Genomic DNA, 21,383 nt, shown 5'->3' with positions numbered 1-21,383 from the left:
GTTGTGCTTCGGAATGTGCAGTAGAGGTTGTTTAGATTGACAGAAGAAATGTATCACACATTCTAGAAGAATACATCATGACATTTTATTACCTTGGTTTATGTATCACACATTCTACACAAATACATGATGACATTTTATTACCTCGGTTTATGTTTTCATGGTATCAAGCACAATATTTCGCTAATGTCTACATTACTGTGTAGCCAGGGCCGCCTCCACCTTCTGGAACGGTCCATTCGATGTTTTGCTTTGGATCTTTAATGTCACAAGCCTGTACATTCCAACATTTCATTCAGGTTATTCAGGGTACAGGAAGCAGAAATGCAATGCCCATGAGCAACTGAATCATGGGGAATACCTTGCAATGAAGGCAATTTTGGGCATTTATGTGAAGCTTCTGGTCACCTTTATCGTCAGAGACATACCTGCGTGAGAACAGATATGGCAGAAGCAATTAGCAATCTTTTATTTGGGGCACATAGTACTTAATTGCAGATTAGCTTTTCTTCAAGTAGGAAAGACCAATTTCATACTCGTAAACTCGAGCTGGACAATAACGTGACTCCGGTCCGGCATACAGAGGAAGGTTTACTCTCTCCGGGACTGTAGGATCCCTCAAGCGGAGATGCGGAGGTTGATCATGCTCATGGTTTGTGCTGCTCCTGTATAAATGAGGTTACAAATGCTCAGAGTACAGAATGTGAATGTAATAAACACTCTAAAATTATATTTACCAATCATAGGGGACTCGGATTCAAGATAAAAGAATGGAGAACGATATCTGTTCATCCACCAAATTTGATGAATGCTAATGAGGTTACTATGTTACATGTGGCAATTGATGAAAAAGTTCTAAAAACCGGTTCAAGGGAAAGCACTATCGTTAGTAAACAAAATTGAACATAACTTCAATGAAGAATTACAAAATTTGTATAGACGCTCGTTATTCTTGCTGCAGATTTTACCTGTATAATGAAGTTGGAACGTCAAAGGATATTTGGCCATCTGGTTTTGGATATTGAATAGGCGAGTGCAAACTAGCCATCTGTTCACGAGGATGTGTTTGGTCAATCTCTGTAGTGGCAAAATGAACCAATGTGCTTTTCATTTATGCTAATAACGAATGTCTATATTAGATGAGCGCCAGAAGCACTTCAAACTCACATCTGTTGCTTCATGGTCAGGTCTCCCATGCTTTAGTGTAAAGGGTGACTTTCCTTTGAATATGTACCTAATATTGCAAACTCCAATATTGATTTCATTGCATAAGAAGAATGTATGGTAAATAACATATTAATTGGGCTCACCGTTCCACTGCAGACAAGGCTATGCCTGGAACAAATCCATATTTAAATGCCTGCAACAAAAAAGAAAAAAAGAATGGATCTGTCTGCTTAGAAGCTTTAGAAAAAGAAAAACAGAAACTGCAAATCCTCATTTAAGCTTGTATGATGGGATATTTATAGACGAAAATGATTGTTGACGGAAACCTGCAACGAAAATAAACACATACTGGTCTATAATTCCGAGCCCTATAGAGCTCTTCCCATATCCATGACTTCTTGAGATTCTCCCAGTACAGTTCCATGGAAGATCCTTCAGTAAGAGCTTTGAAAGTTGCTTCTGCAGCCAGCATACCTGTTGTACATATTCATCCCTTTAGTACATTGCTTCTCAACGTACTGTACAGTTGGCACATATGATCTGCCATTTTCAGGTGAGAATAATGCACCACTTAAGGAGATAAAGAAAAGTGAAATCTGAAATAAGATGTCAAGCAATTGACACGGAAGGGCACAGGCAATGCTACAACATGAAACTTAAAAAAAATATGTAAGGTACCTGATTTCATGGCTGTATGAGTTCCTTTTATTTTAGGAACATTAAGGAACCCTGCAGAGCATCCCATAATTGCACCTCCAGGAAAAACTGGATTTGGTATTGACTGAAATTTTATGCAAACTTTATCAGTAACTACTACTAACAACCAAAATGATGCAAAATAAGGGCGACTAAAGTCACTCAACTGAAGGATGGAAATGGAAAGCTACATAGATTGTTGAATGACATAGCATAACAAATGAGCAACACTACAACAATGATTAATCTCACAAAATTGATAGTACCAAAGAAACTATGTCATAGTTAACCAAACAAACTAGGGTCGCGTTCGCCGGCAGGGGGTAAGTTATCTTACCTCCTTATTTTCCGCGCGCACACTTCCTAAACTGCTAAACGGTGTATTTTTTAAAAAATTTTCTATAGAAAAGTTGTTTTAAAAAATCATATTAATCTTTTTTTTTCATAATTAATAATTAATTAATCATATACTAATCTATTACTACTTTTTCCGCTCCGGATAACTAACCCTCCCCTATCCCACAAACGAACGCGGCTTAGGTACATTGCACTCATTTCCATGTAAAAATGCTTGAAATGTGATAAAACATATGCCCAGTATAGTCACACACGGAGATTATATATGAAAATCTATTTACTACAAAATTTTCATTTTTTTTAAATGTCATCTTACTTGAAAGCCACCTTCATTCAAAGTACGAGCGCCATACTGAAGAACTGTTCCACCTTCCAAAATTTTCCTGATAGCAGGGTGTTGCTTGAATTTCTGAAATATCGAATATGATTTCATAATGTGTAGCCAAAAAAAAAAAAACGATCATCAGGTCCATATTATCATTAAACAAATATCCCACAAAAACTTTACAAACCTGAAATTCATCATATGGACTCATGAAAGGATTTCGATAATTCAAGGCAACAACCAGACCGATCGCTAACTGAAATATCAGGGCAGAGATAAAGTAAGCACCACTAAGCCATAAATTGATTCAAACTACTGTGGAAGAAAATGAAATTATATACTACATATTCATTTATCCACTCTGCAAACCAAGGGTCCTATAATAAGGGATGGTTTAGTGGCTCCTCCTTGAAACCAAACTAATCTGTAAACTGTGAACTTAGGCTGTCCAGAAGAAATGTCCATCTCATCTAAGATCAATACATTTTGCATCTTTATACAGATGACAGAACTCGCTGAACATGTATTTGCAAAAGAAAAGGAAAAGGGAACTCATAAAGGGAGATGATAACAATTAGCAAATATAACAGAAGAACTACCTGTCTATTATCAAGGTGGTAAATAAATGATCCTCCATATGTATTTGAGTCCAAAGGCCACCCTACGGTATGAACCACAGAACCTGGCTTATGCTTTCCTTCCTCAATCTCCCAAACCTAAATGAAAGACTCCAATTAGTTTGAAGTGGCATTGCTAACTCGTCTGTGAGTCATCCGAGGAAAAGAATGAGGATATTTTTGAAGAGAAAGCTAACCAATTATAGCCCTATAAGGAACAAAACAGTGCAAGTCATGGACCTATTTTTTTATTAAATAATATTTTGGAGTGTTTGTGCACGGGTTATTGAAAAACATTAACAAAGAAGTGCCCTAACCTATAGTCTGCATCCTGCATATTGCATATATAATTTGGTGTGCAAACCGATTTTAATTTGGACAGTTTCCACTAAAAAAGGAATCTTATACTCCATATGAGATGATATGAGTTTGTTTGACAATATTTGAGAATAAGGCACTTGGAAACTGAAAGTGGAATTACTGAATGTCAAGATACCTCCTTAATTCCGAGGGCATATGTCTGATGCTGGCCTTGCCCACTCTCCCTGAGCTTGTGGTTTCTTATTATTTTCTGGAAAGAAACATAGAGAAGAATATAGTGATGAGTTTTAGCACCAAACTGCAAAATATGAAGAAAAAAATTGGAACATATGAATTTCATAAAACTAGAGTTATGCTGACCTCTGATAATGAACCTCGGCAACCCTCAGCCAACAGTGTCATCCTCCCTGCATTTTCTAAGTAGCTGACCATGAGAATAGATACGTGAGTGGAACCACCAGCATGGAACAAAAACATAGCAATTTTACAAAAAGAATAAAGTTAACAGGCTGAAAAGGTTTTAAAGACAAACAACCAGGAAACAAAATCACTATTATCTGCCTATAGAAGCAATGCAAAAAAGAAAATAAGAAACTGATTATCTCAACAATATGCACTAAATAGAGATGATTACTCGCCTCTTAATTCAACACCAGGCTGATAAGTTTCCCTTTTGGAACCATCTTTAGCAATACCAACATCATTGGTTGCGACGCCTGTAACTTTTTGATTTTCATCATAAAGGATCTGTTAGAGAAAATTCAGGGAGATATTAGCCCTTAGACAGAAGAGTTCCTCAACTGAAAAAGATGGTACCTCACTCGCAGCAAAACCTGGATATACTTCAACACCCAATTCTTCAGCTTTGATGGCCATCCATCGCACCAATTGGCTCAAGCTGGTCAATATTAAGCATGTTTCTACAATCAGATTCTCTAGAATAAGCGAAATATAGAACTTTGGATTAGATGAAGCTGATAATTAGAAAAAAATCTCATCACCTTATCACATAGTTTCCCTTGTTATCAAAAGGAGATGGAAGTGACCATGCCCTATTCTTTGTTAACAGCCAGAACTTGTCAGATGAGACAGGGACTCTGATTGGGGCCTATCAAACACATAACAGGCACATAAATTCCACTGCTTCATGTACAGATGTACGTAGTACTTACTAATTTCAATTTACTGGCTACTTCAGTGTATTTTGCTATCATCATTCAAGGAAATGCCATATCATTACCAACAACACGGATATCATGGATTCATGGACCACTCTGTTTGTCAGCTCATATTACCAAAAGGATTACGTGTTATTCATTGGGATATGTCATGATGAAATTGACAGTTTGCAGCTGTCACTGAACATAGACTAATTATGTGCCTTAGGGCGGAGCTAGACTAAAAAGTCATTGGTGTCATCTCTATTACTTATTAGAAATAATACACATGAAAATAATATGATACATCAATTTATAATGATATTTTCAAGATTTCATTGGTGTCATTTGACACCATGAAAAGCCCCTGGCTCCACCGCTTAGTCCTATGAAACGCAACAGGATGCTGAAATATCCTCATACACCGAAATATCCATGATTTCCCATGATCAACTGAACCGTATGTTTCTGATGAATGAATCAAACATCGTTAATTTGCACTTCGCCTAGACAGCACAGTGACTAACTAAAACATGTAACATATCCAGTTTAGAGAAGAGAAGTGCATACATCATATTGCCTCCACTTCGGGATCAACTCATCCAATGCTCGTGGCTCGAACACATTCCCCGACAATACATGAGCCCCTACAGAGAAAGTAAAATCAGACAAAAGCCGAAGTACACAAACAGAAGACAGTAACGACCTCGCACACTGGTGTGCTAGTACGCAGAAAATCCGAAGGGGGCTGATCGTGCGTGAGGATGCCGCACCTACTTCGGACCCCTTCTCGAGGACGCAGACGGAGAGGTCGGTGTCGGCGGCGCGGCAGAGCTGCTTCAGCCGGATGGCCGCGGCGAGCCCCGCGGGCCCCGCCCCCACGATCACCACGTCGTAGCTCATCGCCTCCCTGCCTCCGCTGAGCCACCTCGCCACCGCCGCCGGGCCCCACCTCGGCACGCGGTGGCCCGGCGCGTGGGCGAGCCTGGCGGCCGCCGCCGCCGCGCGGAGGACTCGTTGCATTGCCCCGATCGCGACCTCGTGGCCTTCCCCCGACTGGAATCCGCCGCGTGATTGATCGAAGTAGGAGGCAGAAGAGAGGGAGAGGGAAAGGGAGGAAGCTGAGGAGGAGAAGGCCGAGAAGCTACGGAACCGTGGGCTATGGGGAGTGGCCGCTGGGCTGCTCGGCAATGGGATTAGGTCGCTGAGGTGGACGGAGACGAAGACGAAAGCCACATTATTCTTTCTTTTTTGAGAGAAAAATAGTAAAACCAAGTCGCGGGCTGTTCGTGGGCCTTGCAACACTTCGATGTCTGTGGGCTGTGGGTGTGGCCTACTTTAGAGTATTAGGCCCGTAATTCCGGCCCAGAGTTTTGGGCCCATCGAAACAAGGTTCGTGGGCTGTTGGGATTCTTTTGGCCCAGCCCGTTCTTCAAGAATTTCCCGGCGACCAATGCAGGAGCGACTCGCCGGAGGAGCGGAGCGCCGCCGAGCCCATGCCTGCCGCATCCAGGTGCAACGGTCATGAGTATTTCACCTAATTATGTGTATATTTTTTATATAAAAAGTATTCAGTATTATATTTTGTTAATAAGGTATGTACGTATAATATTTTCAAGGCAAACAGTCACGAATATTCAACCTTAAATTTAGAGTTTTAAGGTTTTCCATCGTAGTTTATTTTTAGTATTAATTTTTAGATCAATAATAACATATATAAAAATTTTATCTATTTTTTTTTCAAATATGTCATGTGGTCTTTTCCAACAATCACCCCTTTTCATCTTTCAAGCTTTATTTAGATGTATGAGTCGGTTACAAACTTTATAATAGTTTGCCATAGTTTTATTTGAAATAAAATCCAGATGATCTTGTCCACTATCTATAGAGTTTTTTTATCATCCTTGAAAAAGTGTGGTATCTTGAGGTACACTGTACCTTAAGGTACCAAAAATTTATACTAAAATTCTTGATATATTGAGATACTTTTCAAGAATGGTAAAAAAGCTCCAAAAATAAATACACACGAGTAGTTTATACGTAGTGCTACTTCCCTTGTCAAAAAAGTTAATAAAAAGATGAACACACGTAGTATTTGTCTATGAACACAAGGCACTTCTCAAGAACATCTGAAGCAAAAGGCCAGAGGAAGTAGTGCCACATCTTTCAAGTTTACGTTATTCTGCTTTTTGCAAGATCGTGTGATTTAGCCGACAAAACCATCGAGACAGACGAGCAAGCCAAGCCATGCTGGTGCTACTGCTGCCTTACAAGGAACATCCCAAATCCTGCCTCCTGATTCCTGCACGCACTGACTGCCCGGCATCTCTCTCTGTCTGGGTCAACGCACAGATTTGCTCTATTGTGTATTGATCCGTGTAAGAACAAAAAAAAAACTATATAAATCACTAACAAAATGCTGGAATCAAGAACAGAACCAGACTGGATTGGTTTATCCAAGAACAAGGCCCCATCAGAGTTTCAGAGGGCATTCGACAATGGGTTTGCAGCACACTCTGAGCTGCCTGCACGTAGCTTCGTCTCTGTACACGAGCGATTAAGGGGTTGTTTAGATGGAGCTAAACTTTTTGGCCTCACGTCATATTGAATGTTTGGACACTAATTTAAAGTATTAAATATAGACTAATAAAAAACCAATTTCATAAATGAGTGGTAATCCGTGAGACGAATTGTTTAAGACTAATTAATCCATAATTAGAGTATGTTTACTGTAGCATCACATAGGTTAATCATGGATTAATTAGGCTCATTAGATTCGTCTCGCGAATTAGTCAAAAATTATGGATGGATTTTACTAATAGTCAACGTTTACAATTTATAATAAGTGTGCAAACATCTGATAGTTTAGCCCCTTGTCCCAAACACCACCTAATATTCAGAGTTTTCAGTTTCAGACGCATGAACTGGAGCTAATTTAATCGCAGCGGGTGCAGATAATATTCAGAGAAGAAGGACAAGTTTTTCAGTACCGGTGCGATAAACAAATTCAGCACAGGATCGCCGAGCAGATAGGCTCCGGATTCGCAGCGACCCGACGATTCAGCCGACAAATTTGCTCGCGCCGGCGACCGTGTCCGGTTGTTCGACGAACAGGATTTCTATCTCTGAATCCTCCACACGAACAACGATCTGTTCGTGCGCCCATGCATGCAACTCGCCGATCTATATTGCAGTCAATGACGCAAAACTGATCACAGATGTAATAAAACTGTAATCCAACTAAAAGTTAAGTTTTTTTTGAGACTAATTCAACTGAAATCTTTAGAAGCAGGCATAGTTTCAAAGCTGCTGTTCCAATCAGCATTTGAATAGGAGTACAGGACCCACGAGTAGTACTATTTTTATGGCTTGTTGCAAAGCTGTTGAGCTTGGGAGTTAGATGAACACAGTCTTGTTAGTTCTGATGTCCATTTGTTCATTTGCTCCTCGCACGTAGCTTCCAAGCACACTGCAAAACTGGCCCAAAAATTATATTTTTTTTCTCTCCAAATATCCATTACATATCTATTTCACCAAACGATTGAATTGGTACGGCAAGCAAAAGACATGGCATTGTATTTAATCGTCAGGCATATTTATTGTCCAACTCTAAAATATATTTAGTGGCCGCACGGACGGGTTAGGAAGATTGTTCTTGTCGGATTGATTCTCTAGTACTCCTCTAGCTAGTAGCTCCTGTTGCACACATCTTTTTCTGCCTTAAAAATGTATGTATATATTATTTTTTCTCTGAATGACTCTTGAACCTTCTTGCTTGCTTCACGCTCTCGTCTTCAGCAAATGAATTCAGTCACATCACAACGCTTAAGATGCCGATCAAATTTTAAGATTTTTTAACTCTGGGGGACTAATTAATCTGTCGTGTTCATGACTGATTGGGGGGTTTGGCGGTGCGATTTTTGGGAATGTGATGGAATTGGGAACCATCAGCAATCTTCACCCACGCATGGCCCAGCAGGAGATTGCAACTGTTCTTTTTAATTGTGTGTTCTTCGTGTCAAATTGGAGTATTGGAGTGAGCTAAGTACACACTATGTTAGGACGTCGTCTTCAGCATTGGGCCCCAGGATGATGTAGCACTGTGCTGATTTCTCCATGGACTTGAAATCTTCAATCCACATCCTGATGTGATCGCCGCGACGATACGATTTCTTAGTGTTTTACACATCCGAAAGGCGATGCATGATCAAACGATGAACAGCCTCAAGATTAAGCTTTCTGATTAATGATATGTCTTATTCGTATCAGGCAATGATTAATTCCCAAGAACTGAAAACCCCTCAAAGGCACCAATATTCAGATGACAGATAAAGCTGGTACATTTGAGAAGGTGAGGGGTTAGGTTTTTGGTTTCAGTGAGATGTGAATCACAAGAAGAGGTCTGTGGCCTGAATTTTTAGTGAACACATGGAATGCAAGGTTCTCAACTTTTTGTTTCTGTTACAAGTTTTATTAAAGAACTGTTGCCTAATCGTGGAAGCAAGAACTCGGAGCACTTTACGGCACATTTGTCAACAATTATCTAGCAGCTTTCACGCATGTAGGTTGTTGGAAATACTCTCTCCGTCACTCATTAGCATCTCTACATTAATATAATGCTTGTCTACAAGCTATACAAAATAAACGAACTGACGCTTAAGTCTGAACTCTATACGAAGCCAGGGAGCAGTAGAGCACAAGACAAAATTAACACATGTGATCCACAAGGTGCAATTCAGCGTGGAAGTCACCAAAATTGCGACATGTAATCTTGCTGCTGCCGTTGCTTTCGGCACCTTGCAGACCACTGTTGCAGGACAGCCATCGGTAACCAAATCAGGTAGCTGGGAAAAATGACAGCAGCCTGCTGAAGAAGCTCTGAATTTTTTTTCTTGGCTGTGACGCTGGGTGTAATTAACTGCGTAAACTAGTACTTACTAGAACGAATCTCGCATGCAAAATCTTTGCTTGCATCTTTCTCAAGATGGTTGAACATAGTGAGGACTGACTATCTATCAGGGAATCAATGGAGCCATTTTCTTTGTAGGCATGCCATCCTGTCATCCATCACCAGGACACTGTTGTGTGTTCTACACTTCCATTTGTACTTGCTATCTAGCTCAGCTCAGCTAGCTATTTCAGAGTGAAAAAGACGAAGACATCTTTTGCGGAAGAAGCTTTGAACACTGCTCTGTGATATACGACTACACTTCTGCTGAAGAAGCTCTGAATTTATTTACTTATTTCGATAATGGAAAAGGAGAAACTCTGAATTTGTTAGCTGGGTGTAACTGTGTAAACTACTACACTAAATGCAAATCATTTGTTTGCATCTTTTGCAAAGAGAATTGAACACGGTGAACTAGTAAATCCTGAATTAACTGACAATTTGGCAATAGGGACACTGAACCCCTTTTTTCGTAAGCTTGTCGTTCTGTCATCCGTCACCACGACACTGTTCTGTGTTCTACACTTCTACTGACTACCAGTACTTCTTGCCATCTACTAGGTTATCAGCTAGTTACTACTATATATTTCAGAGTGAAAAAGTCTATGGCATCCTAAAATGCATTCATCAAGAGCCTATAGATAGATCACTGTAACCATCACTTTGTCCTTAAAGAGCATTTGGATGTATTGCAGCACAGCTTAGTGCTTCTTAGTGAGTGGTCAGTGAGCCATCCGAATCAGCTCCAAATGATTGCTCATTGGCCTACTCAATTAGTAGTAAGCCCCAAGCTGCTGCTGCTGATGCTACTGTGCCTGATGACTTTTTGTTCCCAGTACAGGTTCTTGTTCTGCTGCAGCATCCGTAGCAAGAACCAAACGGGGCGATGGCCGGGATTGCTGCGTGGCACCGAATGTTTTTCCTCTAATGCTGACAAGGCAATGCACTGTTGCTGGACCTTGATAAAATGATGGTATCGGCGCAGGTGGACGGTCCAGATTACGTGCGTAACCCTCATCCGACGGCCTCAAACCGGGTCAAATGAACACCAGTCCTCTCCTTGTCTTTATTCAAATATGTTTTCTCAAAGAGTACTTGTACGGTGGTCGGTATTATCAAGTTATATCAATAGTTTATTTACGAGTTTTTACCGCTAGTTTGAAAAATTATTCTACCAACGGTAGATAAGGTGATAGTATGAACATATAAAGTTTACGAGTTTTACTATTATAGGTGTTCTACAATACTCTCTACCGTTAGTAGAACTAATCTAAACTACTTTTTTTTCTAATCCAGTGGATCGGATATATTTATACTATCATAACAACTATGACAGTAGAATACTTTTTTCTAATTATAGTATGATTTCAAATCAACAGTCGAGATTCTTGTATCAATGGTAATACTGGTAGTAGAAATATAAAATATTACCAATAAAGAGTATTGTAATCAAACTCAAAATATTAATCTGCTATCAGTAGATGAGGTTCTCGTATAAACAAATCCGATATATTAGATCAAAAAAGTCTAATAGAGACCATTTAAAACATCTCTTTCCGAAACTTCCTCTGAGCTTCAGCAACCAGATGCTCACGAGGGATCAATGGCCTTTTCTACCTTTTCAGGTGCTGGACATCGCAGCTTAACTAGCACTCACTCATCGTCTCATCACAGGCAACCGTACGTAGAAGCCACTTACTCCTGCTTGACCCCAGCGACGACTCCTTCTCCTACTCCTACTACCACATTTTTCTCTGTGTCTTGTCCTGTTGGATCATCCAAGCAGCCAGATGCGCTTGCATTGCAAGGGATGGAGGAGAAGAAGAACAAGAACGACGAGGAGGAGAAATTTAAGACGTTTGGATCCATAAAAGAGAGGCCAGCACAGGATGGATGGATGGCCAGCGAGCAGCGTAGCTTCGCTTGAAGCAATAAATTTCACCCCTTTTAAAACGCTCCCCGTACGCGCCCCATGCAGATGTGTTGAGTCCAGTGAACGCGAGCTCTTTTCCTGTGAGGTTCAGGAATCCGATGTGTTCATGCTCCTTCAAAAAAAAAAAGTTGCTCAGCTCTGCTCAGCTTTATTACCATTATAACTCGCAAATCTGAAACACCGAAAGGTTAGCCGAGTAGTACTAGAAATTAACTGTAGTACTAGTAAACAGCATCAAGCAAGAAAGAAACCTGAAGAGAACTACTACTGATCGATGCATGTAACAAACTGTCGTTTTAGTCAGGGTTACAAGCAAGCAAAAAATGCTGCTTTTGCTGATGCAAACTTTATGACTTCTGCCCGCAAAGCTCTGAATTTTTTTCGTCTGCATTACTAGGGTAGTACTAACAGCAGCATCCTTGCACAGTCATGTGAGCTTAATTTGAGCCTACTAGCTTTTGCATTTTTGCAATCTCGCAGCAGCAAGCAGACTAATTAGCATCACAGACTGCTCGGACGATATTGATCGGCATGGTGCTAATGCGAAGCACAGATCGGACGCTGACAGGTAATCAGAAGCGACCAAAAAATCACATTAATCGCGGAGACTAGCTCGCTTCAGATCGCTGCGCCCACCGGGATGGCCTTCCACCGGCTGGCTGGCCGTCGTCTCCTAGCTCCACCTCCCCTTGACCACCGCCACCGGTCGGCCGGACGGACGGCCCACGGCGGCGACCGGATCGACCAAATTCGGCCGACGCCACCAACCCCAACCGAATCCGTCCCGGCCATTCTCTGTCGCCTCCTCCGACACCGTGCCATGCATACCCGAGGCCGAGGACGAAGCCTCATCACATGCTGGTTGTCATGCACTAGCGTCATTAGTGTAAGCGTACTGCTGGTAATTCCTCAGTTTACCTTAGAATTCTCCGGATAGTACTAGCGTCAAGCTCGTTAGGTGTTCTATAATGTTCTCCGGATAGTAGTAGAACTAATTTATTTTTTCTAATCCAATAGATTAGATATACTTGTACTATCATAATAACTACTGGTAGTATAATATTTTTTTTGCTGGTAGTAGAATTTTAAATTAACGGGCGAGATTCTTATATCAACGGTAATACTGGTAATAGACTACAAGTAGAGAGTACTGTACTCAAGCTCTTGTCCTAAAATAAGAGTATGTGAGAAAAAAATTAGTAAAGCTAGTTTAACATATACTTTATTCTATCAAAAAAATACCTCTACATTGAAATATATTGAAAAGAGAACACTCTCCCACTCCAAATCGCAACATCTCAATCTTAAAGAAAAAAAGAGAGCAACGGTAATATGAGAGGATATGATTATAAAATATTAATAAATATATATAAAGGATATAATATGAATGTTTTGTTAGAGTGATAATCGATATAAAGAACCAATCTTTAGATGAACATCTAAATAACAATAACTGATATAAAGAACCTAGACGAGGGGTTTGGAATGCTCTGATGCATGACCGGAGATGATCAGCGGCAGCGGCAAATAAATGGCACGGAAAAAGCTTTTGCAAATAACATCATGGCGTACGTACGTACCTTACCTAGACGATCAAATGGTGGTTGCGAGACATCCTGGATCTTGAAGGAACTATAACTGTCCAGTGCCATATAATGCCGTTTCAGCTGTAATCTAATCCAATGGTGCTACCACGTATACATGTAGCTCAGCCTCATGCTTATGAGCTATCGATTTAATCTAAATCCAATGATCAATCCATCCTTTAAAAAAAAGGCAATTATTTCAGTGTTAACCTATTGGATTCCAGGGATGATGGAATGGAAGGTGAGCTAAAGGAGATTTTGTTGTTCTTAACAAGTGTATTTGTTGTGACCTAACACTAGTGAGTAGTGAGTAAGGTGGGCTCCATATGCCAGCCACCCAAGACTCATTTTTAAATATTTTTTGAAGAGGCTCCATTGTTAGTATTTCCCTCTTAATCTATCACCACACCAATTCATCTTATAATCTCAGACACAGGTTGGGTATGATTCTACCCTATAAACCCATATACCAGTGAGCAATAATATGAAACAATATAAGAAGTGATCTGAATCCCATAATCTCTTCTAGCATCATCTTTTTGTTTTAAAAAAGTATAATGTTAAGGTTTATTAGCAATTAAAAATAATATATAGATATAACTTTATATATATATAGTGATATAAAAACATTGCTTGAAAATAAACTATAATAAAAAACCAAAAACTATATATAAATGTAAGTTGTATGGTCTAAATTTTAACTATAATCATAACTGCACAAGTATAAACGAAAACGGGGGGCTTGCCAATTTGGCTTGCATTTTGCAGTTCACACCCCGATTAAATCCGAATTCCCCACACGCAGCAATATATAAGTCTACCCCCAAGTACACACATCATCACCCCAAACGCCACACAAAGTCTTCGTCTTCTCCTTCCTCCTCTGCTCTGCTCTTCACTTTCCTCTTCTCTCTTGCGGGTGCAAGAAGCAGAGGAGCACGCGAGCTGAGAAGGGAGGCACCGAGGCAGGATGTGGCAGAGGTACAGGTTCTTGTGCTGCGGCTGCGGCGCCAATACGGCGGCCGCCGGCGACAGGGAGCTCCATGATTACGCGGGCTGCGGCGGTGAAGGAGGGTTTGGGGAGGAAGATGGGGGGAAAACGGGAGCGGTTGGGGCGGCAATGAGGCTGCCGTGGTCGCAGGTGGAGGCGATGACGGGCGGGTTCACGTCGGCGGTGGTCGGCGAGGGCGGGTTTAGCACGGTGTACCTCGCGCGCATCTCCGGCGCCCTCGCCGCCGTCAAGGTCCACCGCAGCAGCGAGCGGCTCCACCGCGTGTTCCGCCAGGAGCTCGACGCGCTCCTCCGCGTCCGCCACCCGCACATCGTCCGCCTCCTCGCCTTCTGCGAGCAGCAAGGTGGGTGCTTTGATTCTCGAGCTCGCTCACCGGCGTTTTGGTTTTGCCCGAGCTGGCCGTGTGCCGTGGATGTTGCTTCGTTGTGCTGAAAAAAACTCTCTGGCTTTTGTCGTTGCAGAGGAGGGCGTGCTGGTGCTGGAGTTCGCGGCGAACGGGAACCTTCACGAGCGGCTGCACGGAGGCGGGAAGGCCGCCGGGACGATGCCGTGGGCGCGGCGCGTGTCGGTGGCGCTGCAGGTGGCGCGGGCGCTCGAGTACCTGCACGACCGGTGCGAGCCGCAGGTGGTGCACGGCGACGTGAAGGCCTCGAACGTGCTCCTCGACGCGGCCATGTCCGCCAAGCTCTGCGACTTCGGGTCGGCGCGGATGGGGTTCTCCGCCGCCGTCCGCCCCCGGTCGTCGGCGCACACCATGCTCGGCTCCCCGGGCTACGTCGACCCGCACTACATCCGCTCCGGCATGGTCACCAAGAAGAGCGACGTGTACAGCTTCGGCGTCCTGCTCCTGGAGCTCCTCACCGGCATGGAGGCCTTCTGCGCGGCGGAGGGCCGCCTCCTCACCGCCGTGCTCGCGCCGCGCCTCAGGCCGGTCCCAGGCGCCGCCCCCTGCGACGCGCGCGTGCTGGTCGACGAGCGGCTCGGCAGCGCCTACGACGCCGGCGAGGCCTCCGCCGTGGCGGCGCTGGCGGCCTCGTGCGTCGGCGACAACCCGAGCCTCCGGCCGTCCATGGCCGACGTGGTGCGCACCCTGGAGCAGAGCGCGCAGGGCTCCATCTCGGCCGTCGCCAAGGGATCCGACGGCCACGGGAAGCTCTGATTCACGAGGAGGCCGTCGTGTCGTGTCGAATCCTAGGCGCTTAGATCTGGGGCTTTGGTGAGCTGTAACTTCATGATGACGAGGATGACGTCATCCGCAAACGTGGACCCCTCCTATTGGCCAGAGCTAGAAGAACAAAGTGGTAGTGCTCAAGCACATTATAAAAAAAAAGAATCAAAAAAAAGGAGAGCAAAAGGTGTTGGGGAAAAAAAAGATTTGGAGCATCAAAAGCTGGGGTTTGTGTGTGCTAACGGGGAATTTCGATCACATTGTGGTGCAAAAAGTGGCAGCGATTTGAGAGGGTGATTAGAAAAAATGGATCGTCCATTCCACGATTCTAAAGAGATTTTGGTTTTTTTTCTATTCCTTTCGTTGTTTGTGTAGAGTTCACCGGGTGTTCTTCCTTCTGTTCATATCGTTGGTGATGGACTTAGATTTCAACTAGAGTTTGGATTTCAAGAGATTTGTGTATGTACATACTGTGTGTGCAACTCCTTTCTTAAAAAAAAAAGAGATAAAACTGCTACTGCAACTTGATTATGTACTGCTACTACTGTCGACAGTAGGGTTAAGAGCTTTTTTTTTTTACTTTTCAATACTATATTTGTTCGAAAATTTAAGTAGTTTTGGTTGGTCAGTATGAATTAAGGAGATGCCAAAAAAAAATCCTTTATAGTCACTTTAGCAGACAAATTTTAAATATTGAATTGATTAATTACCCTTTCTAAGCATTTGATTGGTTCTAGAATCATTGGAACTATTGAAATCCCAAAAATCACTGTATAATGCTTATATTATGATAGAGAATTCAAATTCTATAAATACATTATTTTGGAAAGTGGGAGTAAGTTTAGAAGTACTGGCCAATCTGTTGTCGTCCATGTTCAGAATGAATACAGCATTATTACGACCTTATAAACACAGCTTTGTGGAATGTACTGGAGTGCTAAATAATTGGATCATGGCGCCCCTAATTTCAAAGAGCGTCTCTGAAAAAGTCTCAACTGGAGGCATATACTCCTATTCGCTTCCTCTTTTCTCACTGACAACTCAGTCTTCGCTGCTCTCTGACCAACTATAGGAGTACTATTATACTATACTACTCCATCTGTCTTAAAAAAATCAATTCTCCGTTTCCGTGTCCAACGTTTAACCATCCGTCTTATTTAAAAATATTTTAAAAAATTAGAAAAAAATTAGTCACATGTAAAGTACTATTCATAATTTATCATCTAATAAAAACAAAAATATTAATCCCAAAATTTTTTTAAATAAGACGAATAGTCAAAAATTATAGATAAAAAGTGAAAAATTGGTTTATTTTGGGACGGAGGGTACTATACTGCTACAGTAGCATCCCTAAGTCAAACAAATGTATTCCACATTTCTACTGCTCTCCGTATTTGGTTACCCTTGTTTCAAACTTTCAATTGCTCCAAATACATGAAAGAATTTTACAACATTTGAATCTGATATCTACTTCAATCTGCATCTTTTCCCTGCGTTTCATACCGGCCCGTTTGAACATTTGAAGATTTTGAACATTCGATTTATCTGATTTTTATTATAGTTATTTAAAGGTACAAATGAATTAATTAACTATCGTAAAGTTAAAATTTTGGTTAGAAAAGATCATATGAGTAATGTTTATAAAGTTTATTTTTTTGCACAAAATGCAGGCCAAATTAGCGAAATGATTAGGGAGGGGATTGACCTGAGGCGATGGGGACGCGGCTCCCCCCGGACCAACCACACGCCGGCGACTCCGCTCATGCGGAGCCGAGCAGAGCACGCCGCCGGCCACCACCACACCGAACCCGCGGAGACGTTGACGCGCCCGCGGGAGCGCGAGCCCCCAGCGAGTCGAGTCCGTGACGCCAAAGCCACGCCCCCAACACACCGGGAAGACGCCGTGATCGCGCGCGCCGCCGGAGCCGGAGTCCCCCCGCGGTCACGGGCACGGGCACGGGCACGGGCGAACGCGACGCGCCGGTGGCGCGTCGCCGTCGGCGATGGCGCACTCAAACCTTCACCGAAAACCGGCCGCCCGTCTCTTTCGGCTTTGACGGCTAGGTAAAATTTCGTTTTTTTAATTTTATATTAGGGTTGTGTTATTTACTTATTTGTCCGTATGAATGTATGATTGTATGCTTTACATCTATTTTTTTAATGAAACTTTGGATGTCAACCTATGCATTATTAGCACCTGTTTATATAGGCCATTGCAGTATCTAATGGTATGTGTTTTCTTTCCATTAATTTATATTTTTCTTATTCATGTAACTTCAAACTTCCACTGCAAAAAAAATAAATAAATTTCAGAATTGATAGGTGACAGGTTCTGGTAATTTTAAAATTACTAAGCACCAAGTCTTACTTCATATGGAATGAACTCTTTGTTCTAATAAGAAACATGATAATTTCATTTATCCAACCTGAATTTTCTGTCATTATAACTTGAGAATTTTCTTGAACTACTCCCTCCCATTTTATTTGTAGGACATTGGTTAGTTCAAAATTGAACTAACCAACGTCATACATTCATACATGAGGGAGTATATAGGTAGATGGTTGGACTGATCACAAGTTCAGATACAACTAACTGAACACATGGGAAGCCCCGCAGGTTTAGTTATTAATCACACACGGATACAGAGGAGGAGTTGTTTGCACCAGGTTGAAACAAAGGATTTGATTTGAGTAACAAAAGTTAACAAAAAGGAAGAGAGAGAGAGAGGGGGGTTTGGGTGTGGGGCTCTAGTGAGCGTCTTCCTCCTCGCAGTGCTTGGTGTACTTGGCCGCGTCCATCAGGGCGTCCAGCTCCGCCGGGCTGCTCGGCTTCACCTTGATCATCCACCCGTCGTCGTAGGGGCTCGAGTTGATCTGCCACCATTAGCAGCAGCATTAAGTGTGATCAACTCTGATCATTACGCACGACATTAGTTAGTTGAGCTTAAGCTTTTGTGTGTGTATATACCAGGCCAGGTGTCTCGGAGAGCTTGCCGTTGACCTCGACGACCTCGCCGGAGATGGGGGAGTTAACGTCGCTGGTGGCCTTCACACTCTCCACGTTGCCGAAGGCTCCTCCCTGGCTCACCTTCGCCCCGCCCTCCGGCAGCTCCACGAACACCACCTCTCCCAGATGGCCCTGCGAGTACAACATAGCTAACTCAGGTTCCGTGCAATTAATTTGTTCTAATTATTAACTGTTGAGTTTTTTTACCGTCTTTTTCAAGCGCCCGAGGTACCATATTTTTTAGTGTAAAAGTTTAGTAGCTTAAGGTATACCAGAATTATACACTAAAATTTTTTATACTTAAGATACTTTTTAAGAATGAAAAAAAAACCCTTAATTGTTACTATTATTGACTATTTCTGTGTACAACACTGAAATTAACTAGTAGCTGGCATTTTGCGGTGGATGTTAGTTTCTTTATCTTGTTTCTTAGTACTAAAGTAACACTACAAAAGAAATATTCTTTCAAATTTAGGGAAAAAAGAGGATAAATTACACAAAGGATAATTCATCATCTTTCTTAAAAGTAGTAAGTTGTTACAGAAGAGGGCAGAATATTTGAGTTTGGAGCATGCATGCCACGTAGATTTTACTATCATACAGCAGCGAATTGACAATTAGAGCCTGTTTGGAATGCATTAATATATAATTAATCGTTTTGCACATGAAAGGCATGGAATATATTCTTAGGTTGGCTCACCTGAGCATGGTCTGTGATTCCAATTGTGGCCACGGAACCATCATGCTTGACCCACTCATGAGAGGAGCTGTACTTCAACCCATCAAGAACTGCAGCACCAGCATGAAAACATCACCATGGTTTAATCTACAGGGACCATAGTATAACATGTATGCTGAACTCTTTTTCAAAAGGTGATCTTTTTTTAATTTTCTTCCATTCCCTTTTCAACAAATACCTAGTAAGTCTATAAGTATATAACTACAGCATGGACCAGTCAATGTAACAATATAGAATGAAAAACAAGAAAGAAAAAGGGAAGCTATGGCAATTTCTAACTGGGTGCAAAGTGCTGGCTGGCCTGAAGAAGTTAGGCTATCATGGTACAATGCAAGACTGTACAGCAACCAGAACATTGTAATAAATACATGCTTTGTTGCAAAAGAGGGCAACAGAGAATTTATTGACAGAATTCTACTCCAGCTATACCAGTGGAGAAGTATCTGGAGATTGAATAGGCAGGTGCAGCCCTGCTGGCTCCACTGCATGAGATCTTGAGGGCATTTGCAGCTGAGCTAGCCCACAGCCTGAGAGCCATTTCTGTGCCAATTTTCTTGCTTGTAACCAAAGGGAACAAACTTATCTGTGTTCTTCTTGTTTCCCCTCTCCTAGTTGGCTGGGTAGCCCAGTGGTGGTAGTGGTGGTAGTAGTATAGTGGAAAGCTGCAGTGAGATGAGGAGATAGGGAATTGTTTGGCTCAGGAAGAGAGGGGGAAAATGGGAGGGGTTGTGCAGGGATAGGATTTGTATGGTTGGTGGGTGCTCATAGCCTCATCCTTGTTAAGACCATTAATTCCCCTCTGCTTGATCCAGTGTATATCCATGGGTTAGGACCAGTTAATTACTCAGTTAAGTGTGACATTGGGAAAAATGATCTGATGGTAGTTTTGAAAGTTCAGTGATTAAACTAGTGGAAGTTCAGATAATTGTCAGCTGCTGGATTTGGGATGGTTGCTTATATATTCAGGCAGACAGGCAGTTCTGGGTCAACAGTCAAAACACACATCAAAATGAAGTTCACTGTACAGGAGTTACCTAGTACACAGTAAAATAACTTCAGATCTAATCTCAGTAAAAAAAAATTGCAGTCAATTTGTTAATACGAGATTGGTCAGTCATAATCTGTTTGGTCCTATACATGTCCCATATGTTACCCCTCAGTTGCACAGGGTAAAAAAGAAAAAAAAATCACTGATTTCACGTGATGTCGGCAGATCATGGACCATGTCTCAAATGCTGAAACCCTGAACAAAAATCAAGAAAAAAAATCCAAAAAAACGAGGTGTGCACGCGATGATCAATCATCGCACGATTTACAGCTCATTTTACATGTAGACTGTACTGCAACTCTGAAGAAAGAATGCAGCAAAATGGCAAAGAGATTAAAGAAAAAAGGTTGGTTACTGAAGAATTGTGTGTGCAGCAGTTGAGACAGTAGCAGATAAGAACTATGGCTATAGAGCTAGAGTTAGATGGAAGAGTAGTATGAGATAAGAATATGGAGCTGGACAGCTCAAGTGGATGCTAAAGTAAAAAGGCACTCTCTTACTCTTCTCTTCTCTTGTTTGGAATCAGAAAAGAAAAGGAAAGAAAAGACTTGGCTGCTTGGCTGGAATGTTTGGTTGGATCATGCGCCCCCTTAGCTTAGCTCGCCAAGAAATCTTCGCTTCATCTCACCCAATAATTCCAAGCCACGAGCTCTCTGCTCATATCCAGTGCGATAATTCCTGCCATTTAAATGCCATTTTGAGAGGCAGCAACTAGTGTGAATTATTTAGTTTCTCGTGCATTTCAACGAAATTCTGTCAGAAAACTGCATCGACTCCTTTTTTTTAAAACATAATTATAATTATTACGCAGAGACAAATATATGTAAAGTTTTGAACAGGATGTCTTCCCAAGGAAGGTGAGATTGTTTATGTGGATAGCAAGGATCGCCTTTCCTTAGCATGAAGAGAATGTGATCAACTTTACACCTTGCTTACGATTATGGCCTTAATTTTGATACCCTAAACAGGAGCACACCACATGCAGTCGACCCTGAGACCACCAATTAACTGATTAAGTTGGCATTGCAGATGCATCCGTCAGTTACATGATCAGGGGATGGATCAGCTGTAGGTTTCATTGCAAATGGCTGCTGCATGGATTATTGGAGCCAGAAAAAGATGCCTGTCCTTTGCAATGTAAAGAGTGACTGAGTGACTGAAAAAAAATCTGATCTTGTTTATCTGCTTCTGCAGCAATGCATACCTTCAGAGAATCATATCTTGTTAGCACTCAGATGATTCATATAAGTAATTCCCGGTACTCCATATCTTAGAGATATGAAGCAAGTAGCACTGAACAAT

General features: G+C 42.0%; 3 protein-coding genes across 4 annotated transcripts; 1 reads left to right on the top strand and 2 right to left on the bottom strand.

Moving 5' to 3' along the window:
- Positions 1-63: 63 nt before the first annotated feature.
- LOC102702880 (electron transfer flavoprotein-ubiquinone oxidoreductase, mitochondrial) lies at positions 64-5,858 on the bottom strand. Of its 2 annotated transcripts, XM_006661895.3 has the most exons (18): positions 5,414-5,838; positions 5,211-5,287; positions 4,485-4,591; positions 4,300-4,381; positions 4,122-4,230; positions 3,844-3,890; positions 3,659-3,733; positions 3,145-3,261; positions 2,733-2,801; positions 2,537-2,629; positions 1,846-1,948; positions 1,517-1,641; positions 1,311-1,360; positions 1,168-1,234; positions 969-1,048; positions 537-665; positions 362-428; positions 64-274 (listed from the first exon to the last, which is right to left on the bottom strand). In XM_006661895.3, exons 1-18 carry the CDS (start codon positions 5,661-5,663, stop codon positions 191-193), a joined length of 1,731 nt encoding a protein of 576 aa, XP_006661958.2. In that variant the 5' UTR covers positions 5,664-5,838; the 3' UTR covers positions 64-190. The 2 variants fall into 2 exon arrangements, with proteins under 2 accessions (XP_006661958.2, XP_015697500.1); XM_015842014.2 differs by lacking the exons at positions 64-274; positions 362-428 and having other exon boundaries at positions 538-665; positions 969-1,077; positions 5,414-5,858.
- Positions 5,859-13,938: 8,080 nt separating this feature from the next.
- On the top strand, positions 13,939-15,737 carry LOC102702318 (salt tolerance receptor-like cytoplasmic kinase 1). The gene is made up of 2 exons (XM_015841566.2): positions 13,939-14,462; positions 14,581-15,737. The coding sequence occupies exons 1-2, from the start codon at positions 14,078-14,080 to the stop codon at positions 15,276-15,278; spliced, it is 1,083 nt and encodes a 360-aa protein (XP_015697052.2). The 5' UTR covers positions 13,939-14,077; the 3' UTR covers positions 15,279-15,737.
- Positions 15,738-17,849: 2,112 nt separating this feature from the next.
- LOC102702040 (glycine cleavage system H protein, mitochondrial) lies at positions 17,850-19,781 on the bottom strand. Its single transcript, XM_006661893.3, has 4 exons — positions 19,463-19,781; positions 18,995-19,083; positions 18,256-18,426; positions 17,850-18,161 (listed from the first exon to the last, which is right to left on the bottom strand). Exons 1-4 carry the CDS (start codon positions 19,569-19,571, stop codon positions 18,036-18,038), a joined length of 495 nt encoding a protein of 164 aa, XP_006661956.1. The 5' UTR covers positions 19,572-19,781; the 3' UTR covers positions 17,850-18,035.
- Between the last annotated feature and the right edge of the window lie 1,602 nt (positions 19,782-21,383).

The sequence above is a fragment of the Oryza brachyantha genome, chromosome 10 (assembly GCF_000231095.2).
Source record: "Oryza brachyantha chromosome 10, ObraRS2, whole genome shotgun sequence".
Taxonomy (NCBI): Eukaryota; Viridiplantae; Streptophyta; class Magnoliopsida; order Poales; family Poaceae; genus Oryza; species Oryza brachyantha.
Note: the sequence above shows the minus strand (reverse complement) of the source record. Positions and strands in the feature narration are given on the sequence as shown.